We start from the raw sequence: 23,545 nt of genomic DNA, 5'->3' as shown, positions 1-23,545 counted from the left end.
AGATTTCAGAATAATTGCTATAACTGCCATTTTTGTGGTAAAATAGAATAAATTATATTTCTTTGAGATGTTTACAATGTATTTATTGTGAAATATAGATCTTGTATAAAGACTTGTTATCCTTTTAAGTTTTATTGTTATATTTGTTGACAGATGAGGATGCCAACACTGCCTTAGACAAAAAAACAAGTTCTTCTGGTAAGTGTTTTAGCAGTCTCATTAGTTGTTTGGGGGTATCTTTCATTTCGTCTCTTGAAAGTGAATCTCCATAAGATATTAAAAACGGAAGTCAACAAACTCTGCTTCGATGCCATGCTAACCTTCATGTTTTTCGTACTCCAGACTTTTGGCAAAAATAGAAATCATTCCCTTTGATATTGTTTTAGCAATAATAAATTTGTTTTATGGGGAGATCAATGGCACTGGTAAGTCTTCTAATTAAGTGTTGTATTTCCTTTTGTTTGTTATGATTGTAGACTTTATTAACAATCACCAAGTCTGTAAATTAACTGTATGGATTCTAATAAATCAAACTGAGTATCTTGTGGCATCTGTGTCAGTAGGGGGAGAGTTGCCAGACAGTGTGAAATCTGACGCTTGCTAAATACTCCTGAAAATTTCATGACAGGGTAAACCCGTCGTCTGTTTTGAGCTGCAACAGTGTTTAATTGACAGAGCGTAGAATGTGCTTACTGTGGACGCGTTGTAATTAAGGATTAATGAGTTGACATGCGATTGGTCAGTGATACCCAGAGTGTTGTAAAGATTGCCGGCAGCGAACTGATTGGTGACAGCATGTCTGGCGGCCACATGTGTGCTATTGCTCTAGCTTGGGAGACTCCCGAAGTATATTGCACTATAAATGAAATTATAGCCTTCGCCAATAATTTGGTATTATTCTGAAAGTACTACTTAGTAGTTTACAATTATTCAGAAGTAATTTTTTGTCACTCAGACTTTTTGTATATTTGTAATTATACATAAAGCATGTTTAGTAGCAGTGTGTTTGTGTGTGTGTGTGTGTGTGTGTGTGTGTGTGTGTGTGTGAGAGAGAGAGAGAGAGAGAGAGAGAACTTTTGAACTAAAAGTGAAATGCAAACTTTTTTTACTTCAGTAAAGGGTCCTACAAGCCACCCAGAGCCCTCCCAGAGTTTACAGGACCAAGTGGGCTGGGATGATCCAGTCAGCCGGTATGCCACACTCTCATACATCAACCCCTCCCAGAACAAAACACATTGATGAGTTAGCTAATGGGAAAGACTGTCATTTACAGAAAATGTTGACAGAAGGGTCAAAAAATGCTATTTTCAGTTATTGATATGTACAGACACTTAATGTGCCTATTAAGATAAAATGTCTGGTGGGCATAGCCTTGATAACAGGGCTTCCTTATTTGACTTGCTGTCTTGATGTTTCAATTTCCATTATGCTTTGACCAATAATTCTCCTGCTAGCTGTAAACAGATCAGAAAATATTAGTACAAGTGTTTTTTAAGATGGTGACAGTAGTTAGATTATGAAATTCTATGCTAGGTTGGAGCAAGAGAAGTTGGCTCGTGAGTTGCAGAGAGCTACTAGTCCTACCCAGCTCAGTGAATCACTGAGCCCTGTGCTCAGACAAAAAGAGCATAGATACTCATCTGAGGAGGACCAAGGAGAGAAAACAGATGAAGAAATAGTATTCAAGGTACACTTTTGATTGCATTACTGGTTTCATGTAAACAACATTATACCCTAGTCACACTAGAGGCTGAATGAGCTAGAATATAGTCAGAATGAGAATTCTTTTTATATTCCTGGATATTCGAATTGCCTTCTAAAAATTCTGAGTGCATTCCAAATATAAGGGCCCATTCTTGTTTCTGGTCGGAATGTTTTGCTCATGCTCAAAACTTTCATAATGCATTCTAAGTGGAGAAATATCGAATGGCATTATAAGTGTATTCTAACTGTACTAGGAGTGCATTCTTAATATTCTTGCGGCATTCCAACAGCATTCAAAACATTCTTATCGTGTTTGAGGGAGAACTGAAATGACAAGACACTTCAAATCCTGCTAGAATGTTCAACATACACCTCAAATGAGCCATAATGCGACTCGAATGCATCTCAGTGGCTGCCGAAATCCTATTGCAGCCAGCAATCAAACTACACTCGTACGGCATTTGAAATGTATTCTAAATATTCCGACTGCATTCTGACAGCATTATTGATATTCCTAGTTTTCCAACTACAATTGAGCTGCATTTGAGAGCAAATACCCAAAATGTGCACGAATCATTCCAGGCGGATTCAAGCGCATTCTGAGTATTCCAACAGTATTCTTACAAGAATTTAGGTCAGTTTGAAATTTCTCCCCGAATATGGTGCGAATTTTGAAAATTCTTCATTCCGGCTCATTCTTCTTGATTACTGCTGATTCCAAAAATGGGTCACAGGGCCTTTAGGTATTAGTACCATGGCCATCATTGGCTGTCATTTTATTTCTATTGATCATTCTAACAAATATGATTCAGCTGCACAGGTTGAAAGTTTAATGATTTGACAATCATGTCGTGCAGTTTTTGGGTAGCATCTGTATGTCTAATGGAAAATTGAAAAACAGAATAAAAACTTATTAATTCTATTTGAACCTGTGATTCATTGAATTATCCACTCAGACTGCTGTAAACATGTCATGTGACCTTGAGTGCCATTTGTAAGTGATTTTGTGTCTATGATTTTTTTCCTGGGGAGCAATTCAGTGAAAAGGATATTTTTTTATAAATAAGAATCGAAAAAAAAAAAATAGATGCATTTGAACTCAGTTTTTTGCCACAAAGGACGATCATATGCCACCATATAGCTTCAAATAATATAACCTAGAAATATAGTCTCATATTACCTGAAAAATTATATTTGAAAAGATTTTTCTGCTTGCTTTCTGTGCTGTATATAAACAGGCAGATTAGTAGGTCAAATAAATAGGTCAAATTTACGACCAATTGAGTGATTAATTCCATTTATTCTGTTGTATGTCTACTTTATTTGGGCCGTTTGAGAAACAAGTAGCATTGGTTATTTACGTTACTGGGAATCCACAGTCCACAAACGCTTAGTACAAATGTACCTTTAAGTGTGAGTAAACTTTCTTGTGACTTACTCTAATTTAAGAATACCAAACAAGTCTATGATGACCCCCTTCCTCTCTCTCTCCCCCCCCCCACCCCCCAAAAAAAGTAATAAAATAAGTAAAAAAAGAATAAGATAAAAATTTAAAAATTAATTTTATAGAATTAGCATTTATACCCTATTAAGACCATACACCATTAATCAGATTTTACAATAATTCTTCTTAACAGTACTGTGTAGCGAAATAAAGCTCAGGGCTGAAATAAAATTCAAGTCAAAAAATCACCACAGATATTCTACTATAACATTAATTCAGATATAGTTAAAGCAAGGAGCTATTAGAAATGGAAATTACACAGCACTCTCTCTGTTGTCCAAGGTCTGTTACAGTGGGCAGAGCTAGCTAAGGAGGGGGTGGGGGTCCTGATTCAAGGTTTCACCTACATCGTTGATCTCCTCATCTGCCAGATGGATTATATGGGTTATTTTGCCTGCTGACCAAAAGATCAATTATAGCTATTCAGCTGGTATAAGTCTTGGTTTTTCCCCTCAATGAAAAGATAGGAGATTACATGTGTTGTAAACACCTTGTTTACCATGTGGTTTTAGCACTTATGATACGAACAAAATGAGTAAAGTTTAGTATTTCATGCCTGATTCATTATCTAATATAAAAGAATTTCTGTTTCTGCATTGCAGGATGAAATATTAACTTCAAATTATAAGTAAACCTTAACAGTATTCTTTTTCTTTTGTCATCACCAGGGCTGAGTAACTTTCTTAAAATAAACAACTGAAACCTCCAAACTTGCCACCTAACATTCAAAGTAATTTACTCAGATGGTCAATTTAGCCTAACTACAGAAGGAAAGTGGATACCCCTTAATCAAAGAGGTGTCTTGCACACCTTGACTCAAAGGAAAATGGATAGGGAGATAACAGGTAAAGAAATTGATGGAGCCAAGGTGTATTTATACAGCACTGTTTCTTAGGTGTAATTTCTAAGATTTAATTTTATCGAAAATCTGAAAAAAAAAAAACATTCAAGTGATAATAACAAAAAAAATAACCAAACCAAAGACACTGTAAAGCCAAGTTTCCTGTAAAAGTGCCGTGATGAAAATGTTGAGTGGGTGCTAAACTTTTTCAGTCAAAATAACTGAGCAGCTCACTTAAATAATATTCTCTGCACTCTGTCCTTACAGCATTTATATGAACTTTTTACTTCATTTCCATTTGCAACCTCTTGAAACGCTAGACTCATTCTAGTGAAGGGTCCTTTTCCAGAAAACGAGATTTAAATGATGCCATAATACCATAATAGAGATATTCACCCATTGTTCCCTGGGTTCTATTCATTCCAACAAAACTGACTTCACTTGAGCTCTCAGTGTCAGTTTCATTTTTCATTACTAAATATTTGACAAAAGAAAATATTTGGTTCAGGTTTATGGCCAGATTTTGTTAAAACAGATTAAAGAAAATGTACAAATTCTTGAGTGATTCTTAAACAGTTCTGGTGCATTGTTACTAAATGTCAAAGCAGGTCATTGTGGAACTTTAGTCCTTTAAGCTAATGTTGGACCATTTCACTACACAGACTGTTCAGACATTTGCTTTCAGACAGCCATCTGGCACTCTAAATGTGAACCAATAGCTAACTAGGGGGCAATTACAAAGATAAGGCACTTGTGCTAGTTATCTCTTCAATTTTTAAGAGGATTCTAAATTAGTAAGTCATGAAATGGTCTGTATCTGTATTCTAAAAGTCTGTGGCCTAAAGATTCAAAATAACACTGTTTATCAGCATTAGGGTCATATTTATCTTTGTATATTGATTTATTAAATATTTTTTCAGAATAAATGGAAGGTATAAGATTATTGCAGACCCCTTCTTCTCCTGATTTAAAATCCTAAATGCACTTATACACTGGACAAAAATTAAAAGTGAATGTTTTACATACATCATTTAATTATTTATGTGTCATGTGTATGGAACACCCAGCCCTTTGGGCTTATAAGACACCTGTTGTATACAATTTTTCCTGTCTTAAATCAAAAATCTTTACAAAAAATTTGACAAATTTTCTATAGAAATTTTATTTATGCCATTTGTTTTGATACCCAACTTTTTATAAAATGCATATCTTTCCTCCATGTAAGCAGTGTTTTAACTACTGTCTCAGCCTAATACATGTTCCATCTTTCTCCTACAGGCACCCACAGACCTTAAGAAAGAAACAAGAACAATAGCACTAGAAGCTCCAACTATAGGTAATTCTCTCTCTCTCTCTCTCTCTCTCTCTCTCTCTCTCTCTCAAGAAGAATTATTCATAGTACAAGATATTTTTACTTCATATTTTGTTTCTCATCTTCTCTGACCAATCTTTTATGTCACCTTTTAAGTGACCCCCAAGCCTGGGGAGCAGACACAGCCAGTGAAGAACAGCACACAGGCAGATAATGAGGCTGATGACACATTTTCTGAAAGAGAGGATAAGGCTAAGGTGTTTATGTTGTCTGGGATGTCCCCTCAGGTAGATATGCCATTTTATTTTTCCCACTGCTACCCAACCTTATCTCTATTGGTTATAGTTTTTGAGAGGTCCTATATGGACAGAATGTGTGGCATTCTGGGATCAGCATAAAAGATTGAATACACATAAAAGATTGAATATAGGTGCAGAGTAAGGGGAGTGAAACATGCTGGGGTCAGGTTTGGTGTAGGGTAAGGGGGAGGGGGGGAACATGGGGACTGGATTTGGTACAGAGTAAAAGGAGGGAGACATCTGCAGAATCTCAGAATAGAGCAAATTTGATATTTAAAATTATTCTGTTGACATTTTTCCCATCTCATTGATTTTCTTAGTTGATCATTTAAAAATGATAGTAAATTGGTTTTTTGTATAAAGTAAAACAAGTGTTGATAATGGAAATAAACTCATTTCAGTACAGTTATCTCTTGCTTACATTAATTTTTCAGATTTTCAAGGTGGGACTTTGAAGTTCCATTGGCCTGAAGACCTTTGTTAATCACATTTGTAACTTGCAGTGCATAATTAAAGATTTTTGGTGAATTTGCCTTAAAGCATTTGTAATATTGCATCAAAATTGAATAAAACCCTATTTTGGGCAATGCCACCATATTGACCATTAAAGGAAAACAATGTCATTATAAAACTTACAGAAAAGAAACATAAGACTAAAATTGAGGTTCAGTTGGAAAACCAGTCAGATTGTTTTATTACACTGGAAGTTTTTTTTTAAATTTATTTATCTATTTAATGCGAAATTTTGATTTTTACACATATTGGCATTTTCAGGGTGTGACTTTGCACTTCCATGGGCTTGAAAACCTATGTCAGTCACATTTTTTTATATCCATATATACTTATATTTTATTATTAAAAAGTGATGATCATTATGCTGTTAAGCATTTGGTAATATTGCATCAAAATTAAAGAAAACTATATTTTGGGCACTGCTGCCATAATGACCATTAAAGGTTAATATATTGCGCCCAGCTGCCTTGTTTGTTGTAGCCTTATACTGTAATTTTAGTTTGTTTTAATTTTTCCAGGAGCGTGATCATTATGGAGCCCTGATAGAGCTGCTAGGTGGTTGTCTGCTGGACTCACAGGTGTATGACCCAAGATGCACACATCTTGTAGTAGGTTAGTTATTATACACAACAAGATATACACATCTTGTAGTAGGTTAGTCATTATACACAGCAAGATATACACATATTGTAGTAGGTTAGTTATTATACACAGCAAGATATACACATCTTGTAGTATAGGTTAGTTATTAAACACAGCAAGATATACCCATCTTGTAGTAGGTTAGTTATTATACACAACAAGATATACACATCTTGTAGTAGGTTAGTTATTATGCACAGCAAGATATACACATATTGTAGTAGGTTAGTTATTATGCACAGCAAGATATACACATCTTATAGTAGGTTAGTTATTATGCACAGCTCATTTCTTAAAGCTCAATAGCCAACATTAGGGATTTTGTTACAAGAACAAGAGAGACAATTAAGTGCTACAATAAAAGACAAAACATACCTTTATACTCCGTAATTTAACATTGTCTCCATATTTTTGGGTCTAAAATAAATTTATGTTATATATCAAGTCGTGTTGGTTATTAGAAAATAAAATGAGGATATCTAAGTCAATATTGTACTCATAGTGAATATTTTGATCCATGTTTACCTGCAGTGCATTCTTGAAGATTGGTGGTGACTATTCTGTTAAATCATGATATAATATTGCATCAAAATTGATGAAAACCCAATTTTGGGCACTGTCGCCATAGTGACAATTAGTTGGAAAATGTCTGATTGGTTGATTTTTGTGGAAGTTATACAGATTTTTGTGAGAATTAGATTTTTCACATATTGGCAATTTCAAGGTGTGACTTTTAACCTCCATGGGCTTGAAGACCTTTGCTAATCACATTTTCTGAATATCCATAATACTTTTATTTTATTATTTTATTATTAAAAATTGATGGTCAGTATGCTGTTAAAGGGATAACAACTTCGTATGAGATCTATATTTCACAATAAATACATCGTAAACAACTCGTAGAAATATAATACAATTCTATTTTACCACAAAAACAGCAATTAGAGCAATAAATCTGAAATCTGTGTTTGCCATTTGGCCACGTGACCTCCATAGATGGCTATACTCTATACAAATCTCTTAAAAGATTATTACAAAAAAACTTACTTTTGAGAAAAAAAAAAACAGGGACTAACTTTGAATGTAGAAGTGGATTCATTAACCATTGGTAAGTATGGGAAAATTGATGTTTACCCCAGGAAAATTAATTTTTTGGGCCAAAATGAACAGTTGTTATCCCTTTAAACATTATGTAATATTGCATAAGTTAAGGAAAACCCTATTTTAGACACTGCTGCCAGGGTGACCATTAAGGGAAAACCATGTTACTTATGATTCTCATACTTACTGAAAAGATTCATAGGACTGAAGTGTAGCTTGCGTTGGAAAATTAGTGTGAAATAGTTTTCTGTTTAGGAAGCAATGCAGTTCTTTATGAAATTTTCATTTTTAACTACAGACATAGATGTGTCTGTACATATAGCCGTCACCTGCGTCTGTCGTCGCTGCCGCCATCACCGTGCAGTTTTACCGATAACATGATAAGTGGAAAACCATTTTACCTTTTGGTTTGAAACTTACAGAACTGATGAATATTCATAATACCCAGGTCCAGTTCAAAAATCGGCTTGATTGGATCCAAACGCACACAGCAGTCTGAGGATCTGCTGCCTGAGACCTCACTAGAAACTGACCAATTAGTGTTTTCTCACATAACTTATGAGTCTGCCCTCTTCTCACTTGAAATTTAAAAAAAAATTGTTAGTGATATATAGTATTTATATTGTAAATAAATTAGTTAGAATTTAGTTTTTTAGAAAACAGCAAGTCTTTAAAAGACTTTTTTGTCTTTTAGATTTAAAAAATATTATTTCATCCAATACCACATACATTTTTTATTATTATAAACATGCAAAAAATTTTTTTTAATTGGTTAACATGTGATTGCACAAGATACTGACATTGACAATTACCAGTACAGAAAAATATTACCTTTATACAGATTTTACATTTTTATCCATCTGTAGGAAAAGGTTAATGGTTAATGTTTTTTATTTTTATTGTCATATGTAAAAGGGTCAAGTATTTAGAACTAAATTATTAAAGTTTAAATGGAATAAGATGTAGAATCCAAGTGCAGGGACTACAGCCATGACTAGTGTGTAGGAGAAAATTGCCCTTTTTCCTTTGAAATTTTATTTTGGCAGGAAAATTCCATGGAGAGTTGTTACTTTTCTCCTTTCTTGATATAAAGATGCAGGGGAGCTGTGCCAGATGGTAGTTATTATTTTATTTTCTGATGCTATGAAAGGAAAACTGTGTTAGTATTAATTACTGTATTTTCCTCATAAATAATTGCCATGGTGTTTATGATGTAAAGCATTGTGCAATGACAAAATGACCTATTTTGTGCATCTTATTTCTGCTTTTTGTCTGTACATTTGACGATTTTTTACCTTGTAGTTGTGTTTCACCTGTATGGGAAGGGTATAATTGTTAACAATTAAGGGATGCATGTAGACATGTTTAATGCATAATTGGGATGAAATTGTGGTATGCTAGTTAGGTTACAGTAAATTTCTGTCGTAATGGTAATTGACAACCATTTTGGATATTACATATTTCCCATGCAGGATATTCTTGGGGACCTTTAAAATTTTGATTAAAAGATTTCAAGGAAATGCAAGATGAAATGATTAATTCTGCTGCGGTTTTGTCCTGGTGAAAGTGCACATTGCCTTGACAAATTATGGAAAAAAAAATCAAGTAGACGAGGTTTGGTCAAAACACAATTTTTCAAATGGTTTAATAAATTACTGTATACACATCCTGTATAAATCTTGTTGTTTAGTTATTGTACACATCACATGCACTTTGAAGTGAATTAGTTATATGATAACAAACACGCATACATTGCCATCTACCTCTTTATTACAGTTTGCCTAACTTGATTTTTTCTCTGAATGTTTCTTTTTTATGTGGACTCCTACCAAAAGTCTAATTGATTTTTTTTTTTTTTTTTTTTTTTTTGTAGGTACCCCTACTAGAAATGAGAAGTATCTTGCCTGTGTTTCTACTGGAAAGTGGGTGTTGCACAAGTCTTATTTTGAGGCCTGCAAAACAGAGGGGAAGTTTTTAGATGTAAGTATTTTAAGACCTGAATATATATGTTTGTAAAATACACAGTAAGAATTGTGTTCAATTGTATCATCAAGGCATTGAAACTATCGTGGATACGTAGACTTCTTGATAATGATATTATGCTAGACTATTTTTGGAAATCACTCATTGTAATCTCACTATTCTTTGTCACTTTGGACCAAATTATTCAAGAGTTGGGTAGTAAGCACCACAAATTTTTTGGAAGGAAATACTGCTAGCTTTGGCTTCTCTGAATTTTCTTCACAACTGCCAGTAAAAGGAAATAATGACTTACTTAAGGCCCCACTTTGGTACAATCCTTCTCTTAAGATTGGTAATCAGTCTGTATTTTATAAAGCATTATGTGAGAAAGGGTTTCATGTGATACAAGATGTATTTGACTCTGATAATCAATTCATAGCATATGAGTTGATTAGAAATCAATGTGAGGTAAAAAATTCCCTTCACGTTATGTTACATCAAACATTAATATGTAGATTTCCCAGTAGTTAAAGATTTTTGGAAAGGAATAGAAAACTGGTTAAGACAGGAATCAGAAAGTCTCCACATCAGTTCATTTCAGCTGATATAATTTAAGGGAACACAGATAAGGTTTAGCATAATGTTATACTTTAAGCAAAATTGTATATTTATCAAAAAGATAAACTCTTTGTTTAATTGATTTAGAAACATTACATAATTTTATATTATTGGAATAATTCAATAAAATTAGGTAAAACTTTATTAATGAGAATATGTGAGAGTGAATGAGTGGAAGGCATATTACGCATTGTGTTGGGTGTGTATTGTGTTTTTTTTTATGTGAATAAAACATTTCAAAGGAATGCTAACAATTTTTCTTTAAGTTAAGCCTTTTTTTATTTTTCATTTTTCACAAATTAGGATTTTCAAGGTATGACTTTGAACTCTCATGGCCCTGTCAGCCCTCTACCAGTTACATTTTCTGAATGTAAGATTATTTTTGATCTGAAATTGGAGTTTCAGGCCAAATCAGACACACTAGTATATGAGGGCATTCAGAAAAATTTGATCAGTGGACTAACAGATCTGTGGGCTAAATATGGCCCATTCACTTTAAAGCAACGTAGACTTCTTCCTTGTTGGTCTCACCACCTTCACCTGTCCCGTAACTGCAAGAGCCTAACAATTAAACTTCGGAGCTGAGATTTAATCCATTTAATGGTGTGTGGAGGCAGGGAGACCATCAGGGAATTAACAGTATCGCTTTCTTAATGGGGTCGTCCATATTTAGTTGGCAGATCAGTTAGTCTGTAGATAATCTGTTCTGAATACACTCTATGTATCCCCTTTCAGGAAGCTGACCATGAGTGGGGAGGTCCAGCCATGGATAGCCTGTTACACACCATGAAGGAACAAGTTGTAAAACTTGGGAAGGCAGCTCATCGATGGAGACTTCACATTGCTCAAACTAGAATGGTAAGCATTTCAAGCAGCAGGCTGTGTCAAAGCAGCTTTAAAAGTGATTTTTTTCGACAGACACTGTGCGTCTGCCATATATCCATCAACTGCAACTGTCCTTTGTTGTCAGAGATGGTGGTAGCACTTTCCAGCAAATCAATTCTAAACTAGAAAAAAAACAATCCTTTTGACAAAAGTGTTTTCAGTGTGTGTTGAAATGAAATTTGGGAACCTTGATGGATTAGTCTTACACCCCATTTCCATAGATTAGATCGACCTACTTCAGATCGACCTAACTCCCTGGGGGTTCACGCTAAATAGCTGTCAGCCGGGCGGACACGAAAGTTAATTACCCTCTTACAGCTTGCAGTAGGCGGGACAGACATTTAAGTCGGATTATCTGAAAGTAATCTAGTGAGACTCCCCGCGGGGATAGATCGATCTAAAATCTATGGGAATAGAGCCTTGAATTGTCCCTTATACTTAATGATATTTGTTATGTCAGTGTGATCTATTCTGTTCTGTTTAATTGTCATTTGTACATACTTTAGGAAAAGTTACCATAAAACAAATTTTCCCGAGGTAAATGAGAATTTTCCGATTCATGCCAATGGTATGGTTTTTGTAAAAATCATTTAGCACATTATTATTAAGAATGTATTATGAAGGGCGAGCATGACTGTCAATGCACAATCTCCAATGTCCCTTGACACTTTGGGTGACATATTTTAATGCATCTGGAAGTTCCAATATAAAAAGGATTGGGTAGAAAACAATGAATTCTAACAAGTCATAAAACGGTAAATTTAGTCCAGTAAAATAATTTTATTTATACTACCGTAATACATGTGCATGTTCTTGTGGCTCTTCAATGTACACTTGCTATTGATTAAAAACAATAGCAACTTCTTGTACAGGTCCGGCACTCAATTAAATCACAAGTGTAACTAGTATTATTTTTGCTGTTAAAGCTGATTATCCCTCAATAATACATATCATTAACAAAAGAGTGGTATTGTGCATGTATGAGAGAATAAAGCCATAATTATGCTTCTGTATTTGAAATCTACAAAAATATGTGTCCATAATTTTTAATTGTGTTCTCATACTATGGCATTTACTCGTCACTAAGCACATGGATGTTATGATGTTTTGGTCAAGCCTAGATAATAATCACTCAAAATCATGTTTTACCTGAAAATTATGTATTTTCCTTTTTATAACTAAATGGATAGCTGAGTTACACAAATTAAAATATGATGTTACACATTGGTTATGCATATATATGGAAAACCAATAAGATAATGGATACATATGGATGTACTGGGGTAACTATTAATGATTATTAAAAACAATATTAAACACTTAACTACAACATGATACATGTAACTATATAATTAGGAATGATAGATGAGAGTAGCCATTCTTTTATCAGAGGCTACAGATCACCCATTGTAATAACCGGTCGGTGGTTATACACTTGTTCTAAGAGTTACATTTTCACCAATAAGACAACTGAGACAGGCAGGTTTATTCAAGGTTACATGGTTTATTCAAGTGCCTGAAGACTCAGGTCTCTTCTGTCGTATCTATAACTATCTCTAACTCTCTCAGTCTGTAAGTCCTATCTCAGTGGCTAAGTCACTGCCTTTATACTCTATCTTAATTTGCATTTCAAATTAGCTTTCGTAACTGTCATGAAACATGCCATGCCTATGTACATTAACTTAATTGTAGATACATTTAAATTAAATCTTGATTTGCATTTTAAATGAACTTCTCTTAAACTGCCATGCAACATGTCATGTCTATGTATATTTGAATAATTAAAACGTACAAATATATACATATCTGATGTATGCAAATTTAGAAGACTATCAGTTCTAATTAACGGATCACTACACCATAGTTACTACTGGACTTGAATAGGAAATCATATATAGGGCATGTTAATATGACTTTCTTATTTCGACCTTTGATCTTCTTTTGCACTTTTCTTTTCTAGCCACTGTGTCTCCAAAACTAGCAGAATAAACTCATAGTTACTGTTGAACTTGAAGAAGAAGTCATATATTGTACTTTTGTGCTTAATCTCACTGGTGGTACAATACCTGGTGGCAGTATTGTATATGTGATCACGTAGTTTGATGATGTTGCCTTAAGGTTTATCTTGATGCTTTTTGGAGGTACATACATGTAAGGGTGCATTCCCAGAGATTTAGATTTAGAACGACCTAAGTCAGCCGAGCGTGCACCATAGTTAATTACCCCCTTACAGCTTTTAGTAGGCGGGACAGACGCTTCAGCCAGCTAAGCTGACAGTAATCTAGTGAGACTCCCCACAGGGATAGATCGATCTAAAATCTATGGGAATGGGGTCTAACAGACCATTCCATTCGGTCATTCCATTTGGTCCATTCACCAAAAAAGGTCCTCATTTCATCATTTATTTAAACTGTTTTAAACTAATATAATAGCAAATTATTCATATGCATCAGGATTTGACATGGGAAATAATGACAAACAATACATACGGAAGTACAAAATCTTTTCTGGTTAAGACTTGCAAAAAGAGTTGTCAATTTCAGGTGCCATGGAAACATTTTTTTAGAAATCTGTCAGATAAACACCCTTTTAAACTTTTAATCCACTGACCCACCTTTTCATCAACAAACAGACTAATATAACACTAAGAACACAGAGAAAGGCTGTGAAACAACATTGAATTGGTCAGCAAACAGATTAAAATTAATCAATATAATGCTGAAAACAACAGAAAGACTTTAGAACAACATTAAATTGGTTGACAAACAGTCTATATATAATACTAAGAACACAGAGAAAGGTTTTAGAACATTAAATTGACTGACAAACAGACTTACATTACACTAACTTACAAACCCAGAGAAAAACTTTAGAACAACATTAAATTGGTTGACAAATAGTCCATATATAACACTTAAGAACACAGAGAAAGACTTTAGAACAACATCAAAGCCAGAAAATATTGCTTGTATTTAACTCTAAGAAACTTTTCTGGTGATCAATTTAGATCCCATTCTTGAGAAGTTATATAACTACATGTATGATACATTTGATCAAAAGTATATAAATTTTTTTCCTAGTTCTTTGATTGCCATTTAAGATGTCTTACTTTATTGTTATGTACGGAATCTGCACAAACAATGTCAGGAACAGAACACATGACAATCATTTTATTCAATTTCCTTACAGCATTGTAAATGTGCTGGGGCATTTGAAGGCTGGAATGTGATCATCTGTACAGAGATAAGTAAGGAAGGTGGATTCAAGAGATTACTTGAAGCTGGAGGTGCAAAGGTCATAGCCACAAGGTGAGGAGAGAACTTAAAGGCAGTCTAACTTTCACTTGGATGTGGCCAAATATAAGATTTGGGTTAGTTATTAATTTACTTTGTGCATGTTAATGTTTTAAGCAGCTTATTTCAGTGACTTCAGTTTGCCTGTCAGAGATGAATTCACAAAAACAAAATGATGTGAGTCAATCATGAGACTAGAATGTGAAAATGGGCTTTTTATTACTTTTATGGCACTGCATGCATCTTAAAACTTTGATATATTCTGAAAATCTTCAATAATAATAAACATTAAACACATGATAAAGAAGCCCTTTTGCTGGATGTATTTATTATCCAAAATGATAATTTCTGGAAATTTACAGTCTTCAACACACCAAGGTAATTGGCATGATGTAGATAAGTTAGAAGGCTATAGTGATCATCGTAATATTGTGTGATTGTTATTATCACTTCACATTATCTACTCTCTTTGTGATACACAAAGTTTCTCAATGACATCCTTGTTAGAGTCACTGACAAACAATTCTGGCATATAGCTGTTTTTGTGTTATCCTTTGCTAAACTAGCCTACCTATTACAGGGGTCGAAACAGACGGTCGCCCACTCGCCAATGCGACTTAGAAACGTCCCGGGCGACTACCTGTCAGGGGTACTGGTCCGTTTTGGCGACCGCTGAAAAGTGCCGAACATCGTTGCCAAACCCACAGTCTGCGACGTTAAGCACTAGCCCTAGGCAATTGCCTACCTAAAGTGGCACGGGCTAGTTGTAATTTTGAACCTATTTTAACACTCAGTAAGATTTCAAAAATATGAGTCGCCAGTCTTCTTTGTCCCTGCCTCTAATTTGACGTTTCTAGATAGTATGATATGCCTCTCAGTTGAAAAAAACTCACACCTAGCTCAAACTACTGAATATTGATTAGTTGCTATAAATAACTTCACTGTAGTTATTAATAGTAGCAGTCTGTCTGATCAGCGTGTCGGCATCTTTTTATTTGACTAGTTTGTTGTCATGGCTACAAATTGCTGTCAATCAAGAAACTGGATCAGACCGGAATTCTTTGGTAATAGCAACAGGTTTTGTCAAAACAACACTGTCTCCGAAGCAAGTGTAATGTATGCGTTATCTCATAGAACATTTAGGTTAGAACCACTTAGCAGACTGAGGGGTGGAGTACAGTATTCTATTTCCTTTTTTGTTTATATTTTTTATTTACAATTTTAATGTCCATGAGTAAATACATGGCAGTTACATAAATACCCTATGAACTATTCTTGACAATGTGGGATAGTTCGGTTTATGCCATGGCTACCCCTCCACACTTTGTCCTGATAAAGTCCTTGAAAAGTTGTTTTTAAAAATATATGACCAAAAGAATTGTTACCAAAAAATTGTAAGATGTTTGTTTAATTACCCTTACAGCACCTATGTATTTTAAATTAGAAGTGGCATTATATACCGATGTAATTGGAAATAAATTGTCAGAAAAGAGCCATTGTCAATAAAAAGAATAGGAATTAAAAAAAAAAAAGATTTTGATTGCATATAAAAAATGGAAAAAAAGATATAATGAAAATATGAAAAGTAAGGGTAACTATATTCAGTATTACAAATTTAAAAAAAGAATTTTTTCAATATTAAAAGAATTAAATGTATTTTTAATTAATTTTACCACCCTATCAACTGGTAATTAACCTGATTGACTTTATTCACTTGCTCTACTTCTATAATAAGGTTCATAAGAAAGTACAGTAACCAAAACTCTTACAACATCTGCTTAAACTTTTTAAATGAATTATTTAAATTGGGCTAGTGTTTTTTGGTTCGGGCTAGTAAAGTCTGAGAGAAGCTTTTTTCGTTTCGCGTTCAACCCCAGCAATTAAAATTAAATTAAATTTTTAAGATTAAAATATAGATATAGGTAAAAGTTATATTTATTTCATACTAATTTTTTATATATCCATTTTATTTTTTATATATTATGATGATGATGAGCTAGCAGAGGAGGATGTGTACAAACAGTTAAAGGAACTGACTGGAATATGAATGTGTTTAGATAATCATATAGAAATAAAAATGGATGTTAAACATGTATGCGTTTTCGTTATCTAGTAGCTTGAAACCAGTACCTCTAAGGTCCACTGGTCTGTATTGGCCAGTCCTGCCCAAATTCTGTTTTGACCCCTGCTATTACAATCATTGTTACCAATTTGTTATTGATTTACCGATGACATTTTCATGGCAAATAAATTATTTGTAATATAAATTCCCCATAAACTATCACAACTGAATACCTACTTGCAAATAAAGTTAAAGCTATAAAGAAAAAAATTCTTATACTCATCAGTCACTGCAAATTTTGAATGCAACAATGTTTTGAGCGCACAATTTTGTTGAAATGTACTGCAAAACATTTCAAAAATTATCTAAAATAAGAGCTTGTTGCCCATTCTGCTCTAAAATTTTCAGAGTAACTTATTCTGAACTGGACAGAAAAGCAGGCTTACGTAGAGACAATGAACAGAAGAAAGCATTGCAATAATATTTTACAAAAAAAAAAAAAATCATTGTAGGAATAAGAATCTAATTTCAAAATGAATCTACCTTTTCCTGCCAGCACATCTTTTGTTTGCCTTAATTTACAGTTCAGTAGATTCCTGTAGTAACAGCAGCTGATCTTTGACCTGGTCTGTCACAGACAGCCTGTCCACGCCATAGAGGACATTTGGCCATAGAGCTCGTCTCACTGCCCTACGACATAAGTCACTTAGAGGAGGAGCACTGCTCAGATAGTCCAGCATCCAGTCATGCTTGGACTTGTCAATAGTTTTTATGAGACTCCTTTCTGGTACCGTAGGTCTGTATCCCATCTCTAAGATAATAGTGATTAATTCCAGGGTTGCAAAGTGGCCATGTTTGCTGTCATGCAGTTTGTTCAGGATTGACCACAGACTGACATCATGTTTAAGGCATTTCACAACATCATTTTCACCTTCAATCAGAGTACGTAGAATGGTGGCACATCTTTCACTGCTGGACCTAGCTTTCCATTTTTGTACCAATATCCGGAGAGGACAGTCTTGGACTTGGTTGGGTATATTATGGATACCCTGATGAGAATTGTTTGGCAATAGTTGAGGCACAAAAGACTGCATTTTGGCTCCCTTTCGTAGAAGCGTGCGGACTATATCAGGGTTTCCACAGTGTATTGCTAGGTTAATAGGTGTTGTATTGGCACTGGTCCAGATAGCATTTACATTGCTGCCATTGGCCACTAACATGTCCACGCAGCAGGTCTGTTGGTGGATTATAGCCTCATGAAGTGGTGTAGCACCACTATAGTTGCATAGGTTGGGGTCTGCCCCATACTGCAGAAGAAGACTCACCATGCTGGCAGCAGTGTTGTAATCCAGACCTACAGCATAATGTAGAGCTGTGTTCCTGTTCATAGGATGATTACTGTTGGGGTTGACTCCTGAACAAAGCAGTTTCCTTAGCCAGTCTAAATCCCCTGCTCCTGCAGCCTGCACCAACTGGCACTGGTCGTGTAACCTCATGGGATCTGGGTCATCAGGAACCCTTACGCTGATCAGATTTGCACTGATGCATGCCTTTGTATTATTGTCATAGTCCTCATTATCAACACATTTCTGATCACTGGCAGGGTCTTGTGATCTCTGTATCCAATTATTTCTTTCTATGTTCACATTTTCTTTCAGGCTTATTGCTATTTCAGAAACAGCATCTTGATGAGGATCTTCTGACAGATTGTGCAGTGACTTTTGATTGTCATTACTCTTCTGAACAGTACATCCAAGTTCTTTTACCTTTTGTAAGTCAGTCAGACCTAGTTGATTTTCCTTTGTGGGATTTTTGGTAATTACCACTTGCTCAAGTGAAAACACAGCTTTCTGATCACTTAACTGTTCCCCATTCCCAAAATTAAAGAAGAAACGCTCCTTACATGTATCTTTTTTACTTGATTCAGCAATATCATCCATGTCACGTTTAATTGCCTTTTTCTTCTTTTTTTTCTTTTTTACTTTTTCATTCTTTTTCATATGGTCTCTGTGTAATGGAGAATTAATCACATGTGTTTGACATCTTCCAGTTACATCAATGGCATTCATCTTCTGAGGAAGATCTGAGTCACGATGATCATCAGAGAGCTTTGGCTGAACCTTATTTTGATCTTGTGTTTGCTCTCTTCCAGTGGACATAACCTTCTTTCCTAGTATGTCATCTTTCACTAGAACACCAGAATCAAATTGTTTCCTTTTGTGCATATTGGTTTCATTTTCATTGTTTTGATCATTATTATCTGTTTGGGACTTTGGTTCAGAGGCAGTGTCTTTTGTATCAGGCTGCATGAATAATTCCCCAGAAATGATTGGGTTTTTGACAAAAGGCTTTTTTGGGTTCTTAATGTTTGAGATGTCTTGTGGCAATGACAGATTGGCTTCAGTTCCAGTGTTGTTAGACGAGGTTTGGAAGCTCCAGTTGTCTTGCTGCTCAAATGGTGGTCTTTCTAAGGCCCCACGTGTCCCTAGCTCCATTAGCTCTATCTCACTGGTGTTAAACCTATTGTCCTCTGAACTTGCCAACCCATCACCATCTTTAACGGAATTGAAGAGTCTTTCAACAGAGTGTAGGGCACTATGCTTTGCTAGATTTTTCATCTGGCTAGTCTCTGTATATGAATGAACATTGACAAAGATGATAGATATATGGATAAGATCAGCAGCAGTGCAATTTCTCAATGAAAAAAAAAGAACTTTGATAACATTTAATTGTACATTATGTTCTCCTTATCATCATTTGCCAGCTTCACCTGTTTCATCCATTGTTTACTTAATTTTCAAAGTGTAGAGGCTTTTCCTGCTTTAATGAAACGTTATTCCTCTATTTCTGATCTTTACAACTATTGATTTTTAAAGACAGGCAACATGCATAAGACCTTTATATAGCAAAATAATTCATTTAGGTTTTCCTTTATGGTATGCAATACTCAAGGATGACTGGTAGATCAGCAGAGGTACACTGGTATAAGTGATTTAAAAACATCCCCCTTACACATTGTTACTTAAATTTTGCTTCAAACCTATTCCTACCCAAATCCATTTTCTGAATACTATGATACTTATAGTATCAATAAGATTGATGATTATGCTGTTAACCATAATGTTATATTTTATCAAAATTGACAAAAACACTATTTTTTATTCACTGACAAATAAAACCACAAAAAGGAAACTTAAAATTTTAGGGTGATTCCCATAACTAAGTACAGCTTGGGTGGGAAACCATTTTTTTTTCTTTTTTTAGCTATGCATTTTTTGTGTGAAATTTTAATTTTTTTTAAACATTGAGATTTTAATTGTGTGACTATGACCTCTCATAGGCCTGAAGCCCTATGCTTATTATATTTTCTCAATGTCCATGATACCCACTGCAGAATTAATATTTGCAATTGATTTTGCTGTGAAGCATATGTATTATTGCGTTAAAATGACAAAATAACTTGTTTCGTGCATCTTTTTTCTGCTTTTTGTCTGTCCATTTGACAGCCCTCCTGCTTTGTTTTATAACATTTCCCAAGTGTATCAAATAACTTGTGTGCATTATCTACCTGGTCAATCACAAACACAATACATGTTGATTCTTTTGGAGAATAAAGCACAGCTTTGAAAAAAGTAACAATTGCTAGTGATTAAGCATTGGGGATACACTTCAGCTTGGGTGTTAATTAAGAAGAACAAGGTTTATAAGGTAAAATAATCATAACAAGGTCAGCTCAAATCATCCTCTAAATGTGCACAGCACTTTTCCCAGTATTATATCATCAAAAGAATGATTGATGAGCCTTGAGAAACCGCAATTTACTTGGACAATCTCCAATTTGACACTTCCCTTTTATTGTGGAATTTTTTTCTGGCATTTGAAATTTGCTATGCCCTGTGCTAATTTGTACAACTGTTCTGTAATTTTCAGAATAAAAACTAACATGGTTTTCCTTTAAAATTTATAATATGCAATACGCAAGGATGATTGGTAGATCAGTGGAGGTACACTGGTATAAGTGATTTTAAAACATCCCCCTTAACACAAATATTATTTAAATTTTGCTTCAAACCTATTCCTACCCAATAGTCTAACGCATGTTGTCCATCTTAAAGTATGGTAATAACTCGGTCTTTTCAATAAGAAAAAAATTTTTTTTAAATATCAATCTTTTAAATACATAACTTTGGAATCACTGAAAATATATTTCTGTGTAGCATTTGTGGTGCTTTCATAGAACAAAACTACAGAGTAGCCTGCCATTCAGTTTTGTTGCTATCACAATAGAAATGTCCTAATTTTCAGTACTAATGATTTAAAAAATTGGATATCTATATAATTCATGATTTTCCTTATTGAAAAGATCAATATGGCTTATATGTTGGAACAACTTACCTATGTTGTCATGCGTGGGGTCTATGCAATTTGTGTCATCACCAATATTAAAGACCTTCCCGGTAACCACAGGCTTGAACATGCTGTGAGAAGTTGTTGTAATTGGTTTCTTCTGCCCTGTTTGATGAATTGGAGAGGATAAGAGCCGTCTGGCTGGGTGTGGTCCATTTCTGCTTGCTACAAGTATGTGATGCTGGTGTGGGTGGTGACGCAGGTGGTGTCTACCAGATTGATTGTGAGAAACAGGATGTCTGCTTGTGGTCTTTGAGCCCTGTTGTCCCATGTTGGTCACTCTAAAATAATAACATATCACAAAGCTGTGTTGTGCCATGCTGGTCACACTGAAATAGTAACATACAAGAAAGCTCTATCCCATGCTGGTCACACTGAAATAGTAACATACTAGAAAGCTCTGCTTTCCCATGCTGGTCACACTGAAATAGTAACATACTACAAAGCTCTGCTATCTCATGCTGGTCACACTGAAATAGTAACATACAAGAAAGCTCTATCCCATGCTGGTCACACTGAAATAGTAACATACTAGAAAGCTCTGCTATCCCATGCTGGTCACACTGACTGAAATAGTAACATATCATTAAAATTTATTATATGGTGCATACTTATATTTAATTACCTCTGACAGTGAGGTTATGTTTTTGGTCTTGTTAGTTTTTTGTTTGAAGGATTTTGTGAAAAGTCATGGATGGATTTTGGTTTAATAAAATTAAGGATAAGTCACAAATGGGCCAGGTGAGAAAAGATAAGGGCATACATCAATGTTTTAGTTTTCAATCAAATCAACAACAGTATCCATTCACCGGCCCCTACCGTAGCGAGGAGCTGCCATCTTGATTTGACTTTCTCCAATTAAGTCTAAAAAATCGCCGTTTTCTCGCTCATATATATTTCTATCGTCCTTAAAAAATGGTAGAAATAAGAGACAAGAAACATATCCAGATGTTAATTATATATCATTTCATGACTCACGATACAAAAGAGTACAGAAGACGATCTTTCTAGGATACGCATATATGCAGTTCTGGCCTTTGGGGTAAGCGATAATTGAACCGCACATATGCGGTGACGGCCTCTATGGGGTTAAACTGATTGAACAAGGTGAATGATATTGCGGATGTTCTTATTAATCAAAGATATGGTTTCTCATTTAATTGAGTTACCTTATTTTACTCTATACAAACTGAAACATATAATGAATAATTAAAAATGCTACTTCATCACTCACTTTAAAAAGTATTTGGAACACAATAAAATTGGATTTTTTTTTTCTATTCATGTTATGTTATAACTAGTTAAGACTTACATGTATTATAGGCTCCAATACAAGTCACATAAAAGCTGTATATGGACATATTTGTGTTAACAGTGGCAGACATAAAGAAAATTGATTAATTTTGCCAGGAAGTAAGTTTCTGAATTTATGAAAGAGCTTTAAATCAGTTCCATCTGTTATTATTACAGTCTTGGGTAATTTTATGACCATGTATATTCTTTTAAAGTTTTAAGTTGCTTGATGGGAGGTTTAAATGGAAAAATTAATTAAGTCATAATGATTACCCTACCTAGTGTTAATGTTCAGCATGCTATTATGTTTTTACCTTGTATTGTTCTTATAACCTCTGTGGCTTCGTGGTGGATGCTATGAGTTGGGATATGTATTAAAAAGGATGCCCCCGCTTTAGGTACATGGGTGAAATGTAAAATTCATAACTAAGCACCATAACTATAAGGCTTTAAGGTTTAGAAGTTTATGCAGTATAAATAAGCACTTGTGTGGTATTTAGTGTCACTTTGATAGAACTTGATTGTTAGCAAATTCAGCATAGAAATGGTGATCATGTATAACATCTAAACTGTACATGTAGTTTCTATTTCCAGGGCAAGAGTCACATGTCTTTTTAAAACTCACCTTTTAGGCAGTGTTGATTAAGATCCAAGTAGCTAACAATACTCCACTTTCTTCTGGGTTTAGATTAGAAAATTTTGATGCTATCTTAGTTAATAAGTTAGCCTTTTTAGAATCCCTGTTAGATTTCTTCCTTGTCCTAATTTGTCGCTGTGGAAAGGCTGTAGAATAATTTTGCTGTGCTATGACCCTGATCCATAAAGACGGATTCCTTTCCTTTATCACAATGGCTAGCTTAGGTGCCTTTTGTTGTGGGAGCAACTGCTGATATAACAGCTACTGCTTTCCTGGACAATAGAATGGAATGTGACTGGTGTTTGTTATTGGCAGCCTCTTGAGCAGCTGTATGCCCAGTAGTAGATTAATAACATTTAAGGTGGTGAATGAAATATCTTGCTTTCACCAAAAATTGTGATTTGGGGTTTATTACAATTAATTTATTTTTACTATTCTCCTTATATTATTTTGTGTGCTCAAATTTATCTTA

General features: G+C 34.6%; 2 protein-coding genes across 8 annotated transcripts in view; one reads left to right on the top strand and one right to left on the bottom strand.

Annotated features, from left to right (window-relative positions):
- The window catches only part of LOC106180974 (DNA topoisomerase 2-binding protein 1), an 89,827-nt gene that overhangs the window by 44,925 nt on the left and 21,357 nt on the right, over positions 1–23,545 (top strand). For 6 of the 7 annotated variants that reach the window (XM_087017614.1, XM_087017610.1, XM_087017615.1 and 3 more), the window contains 9 exons: positions 154–198; positions 1,115–1,190; positions 1,534–1,687; positions 5,328–5,385; positions 5,518–5,648; positions 6,692–6,785; positions 9,790–9,896; positions 11,232–11,354; positions 14,571–14,689. In XM_087017614.1, the coding sequence (XP_086873740.1) occupies positions 154–198; positions 1,115–1,190; positions 1,534–1,687; positions 5,328–5,385; positions 5,518–5,648; positions 6,692–6,785; positions 9,790–9,896; positions 11,232–11,354; positions 14,571–14,689 (907 nt within the window). Of the gene's footprint in view, positions 1–153; positions 199–1,114; positions 1,191–1,533; positions 1,688–5,327; positions 5,386–5,517; positions 5,649–6,691; positions 6,786–9,789; positions 9,897–11,231; positions 11,355–14,570; positions 14,752–23,545 lie in introns of all 7 variants that reach the window. The other variant, XR_015335463.1, reaches the window with a different exon arrangement.
- Positions 14,986–23,297, bottom strand: LOC106180975 (uncharacterized). The gene is made up of 3 exons (XM_013565175.2): positions 23,062–23,297; positions 21,132–21,424; positions 14,986–19,365 (listed from the first exon to the last, which is right to left on the bottom strand). The coding sequence occupies exons 2-3, from the start codon at positions 21,412–21,414 to the stop codon at positions 17,315–17,317; spliced, it is 2,334 nt and encodes a 777-aa protein (XP_013420629.2). The 5' UTR covers positions 21,415–21,424; positions 23,062–23,297; the 3' UTR covers positions 14,986–17,314.

This window comes from Lingula anatina, chromosome 7, assembly GCF_051362555.1.
Source record: "Lingula anatina isolate TDL-2025a chromosome 7, LinAna3.0, whole genome shotgun sequence".
Lineage (NCBI taxonomy): Eukaryota > Metazoa > Brachiopoda > Lingulata > Lingulida > Lingulidae > Lingula > Lingula anatina.
This window is presented reverse-complemented; position numbering and strand designations above follow the sequence as displayed.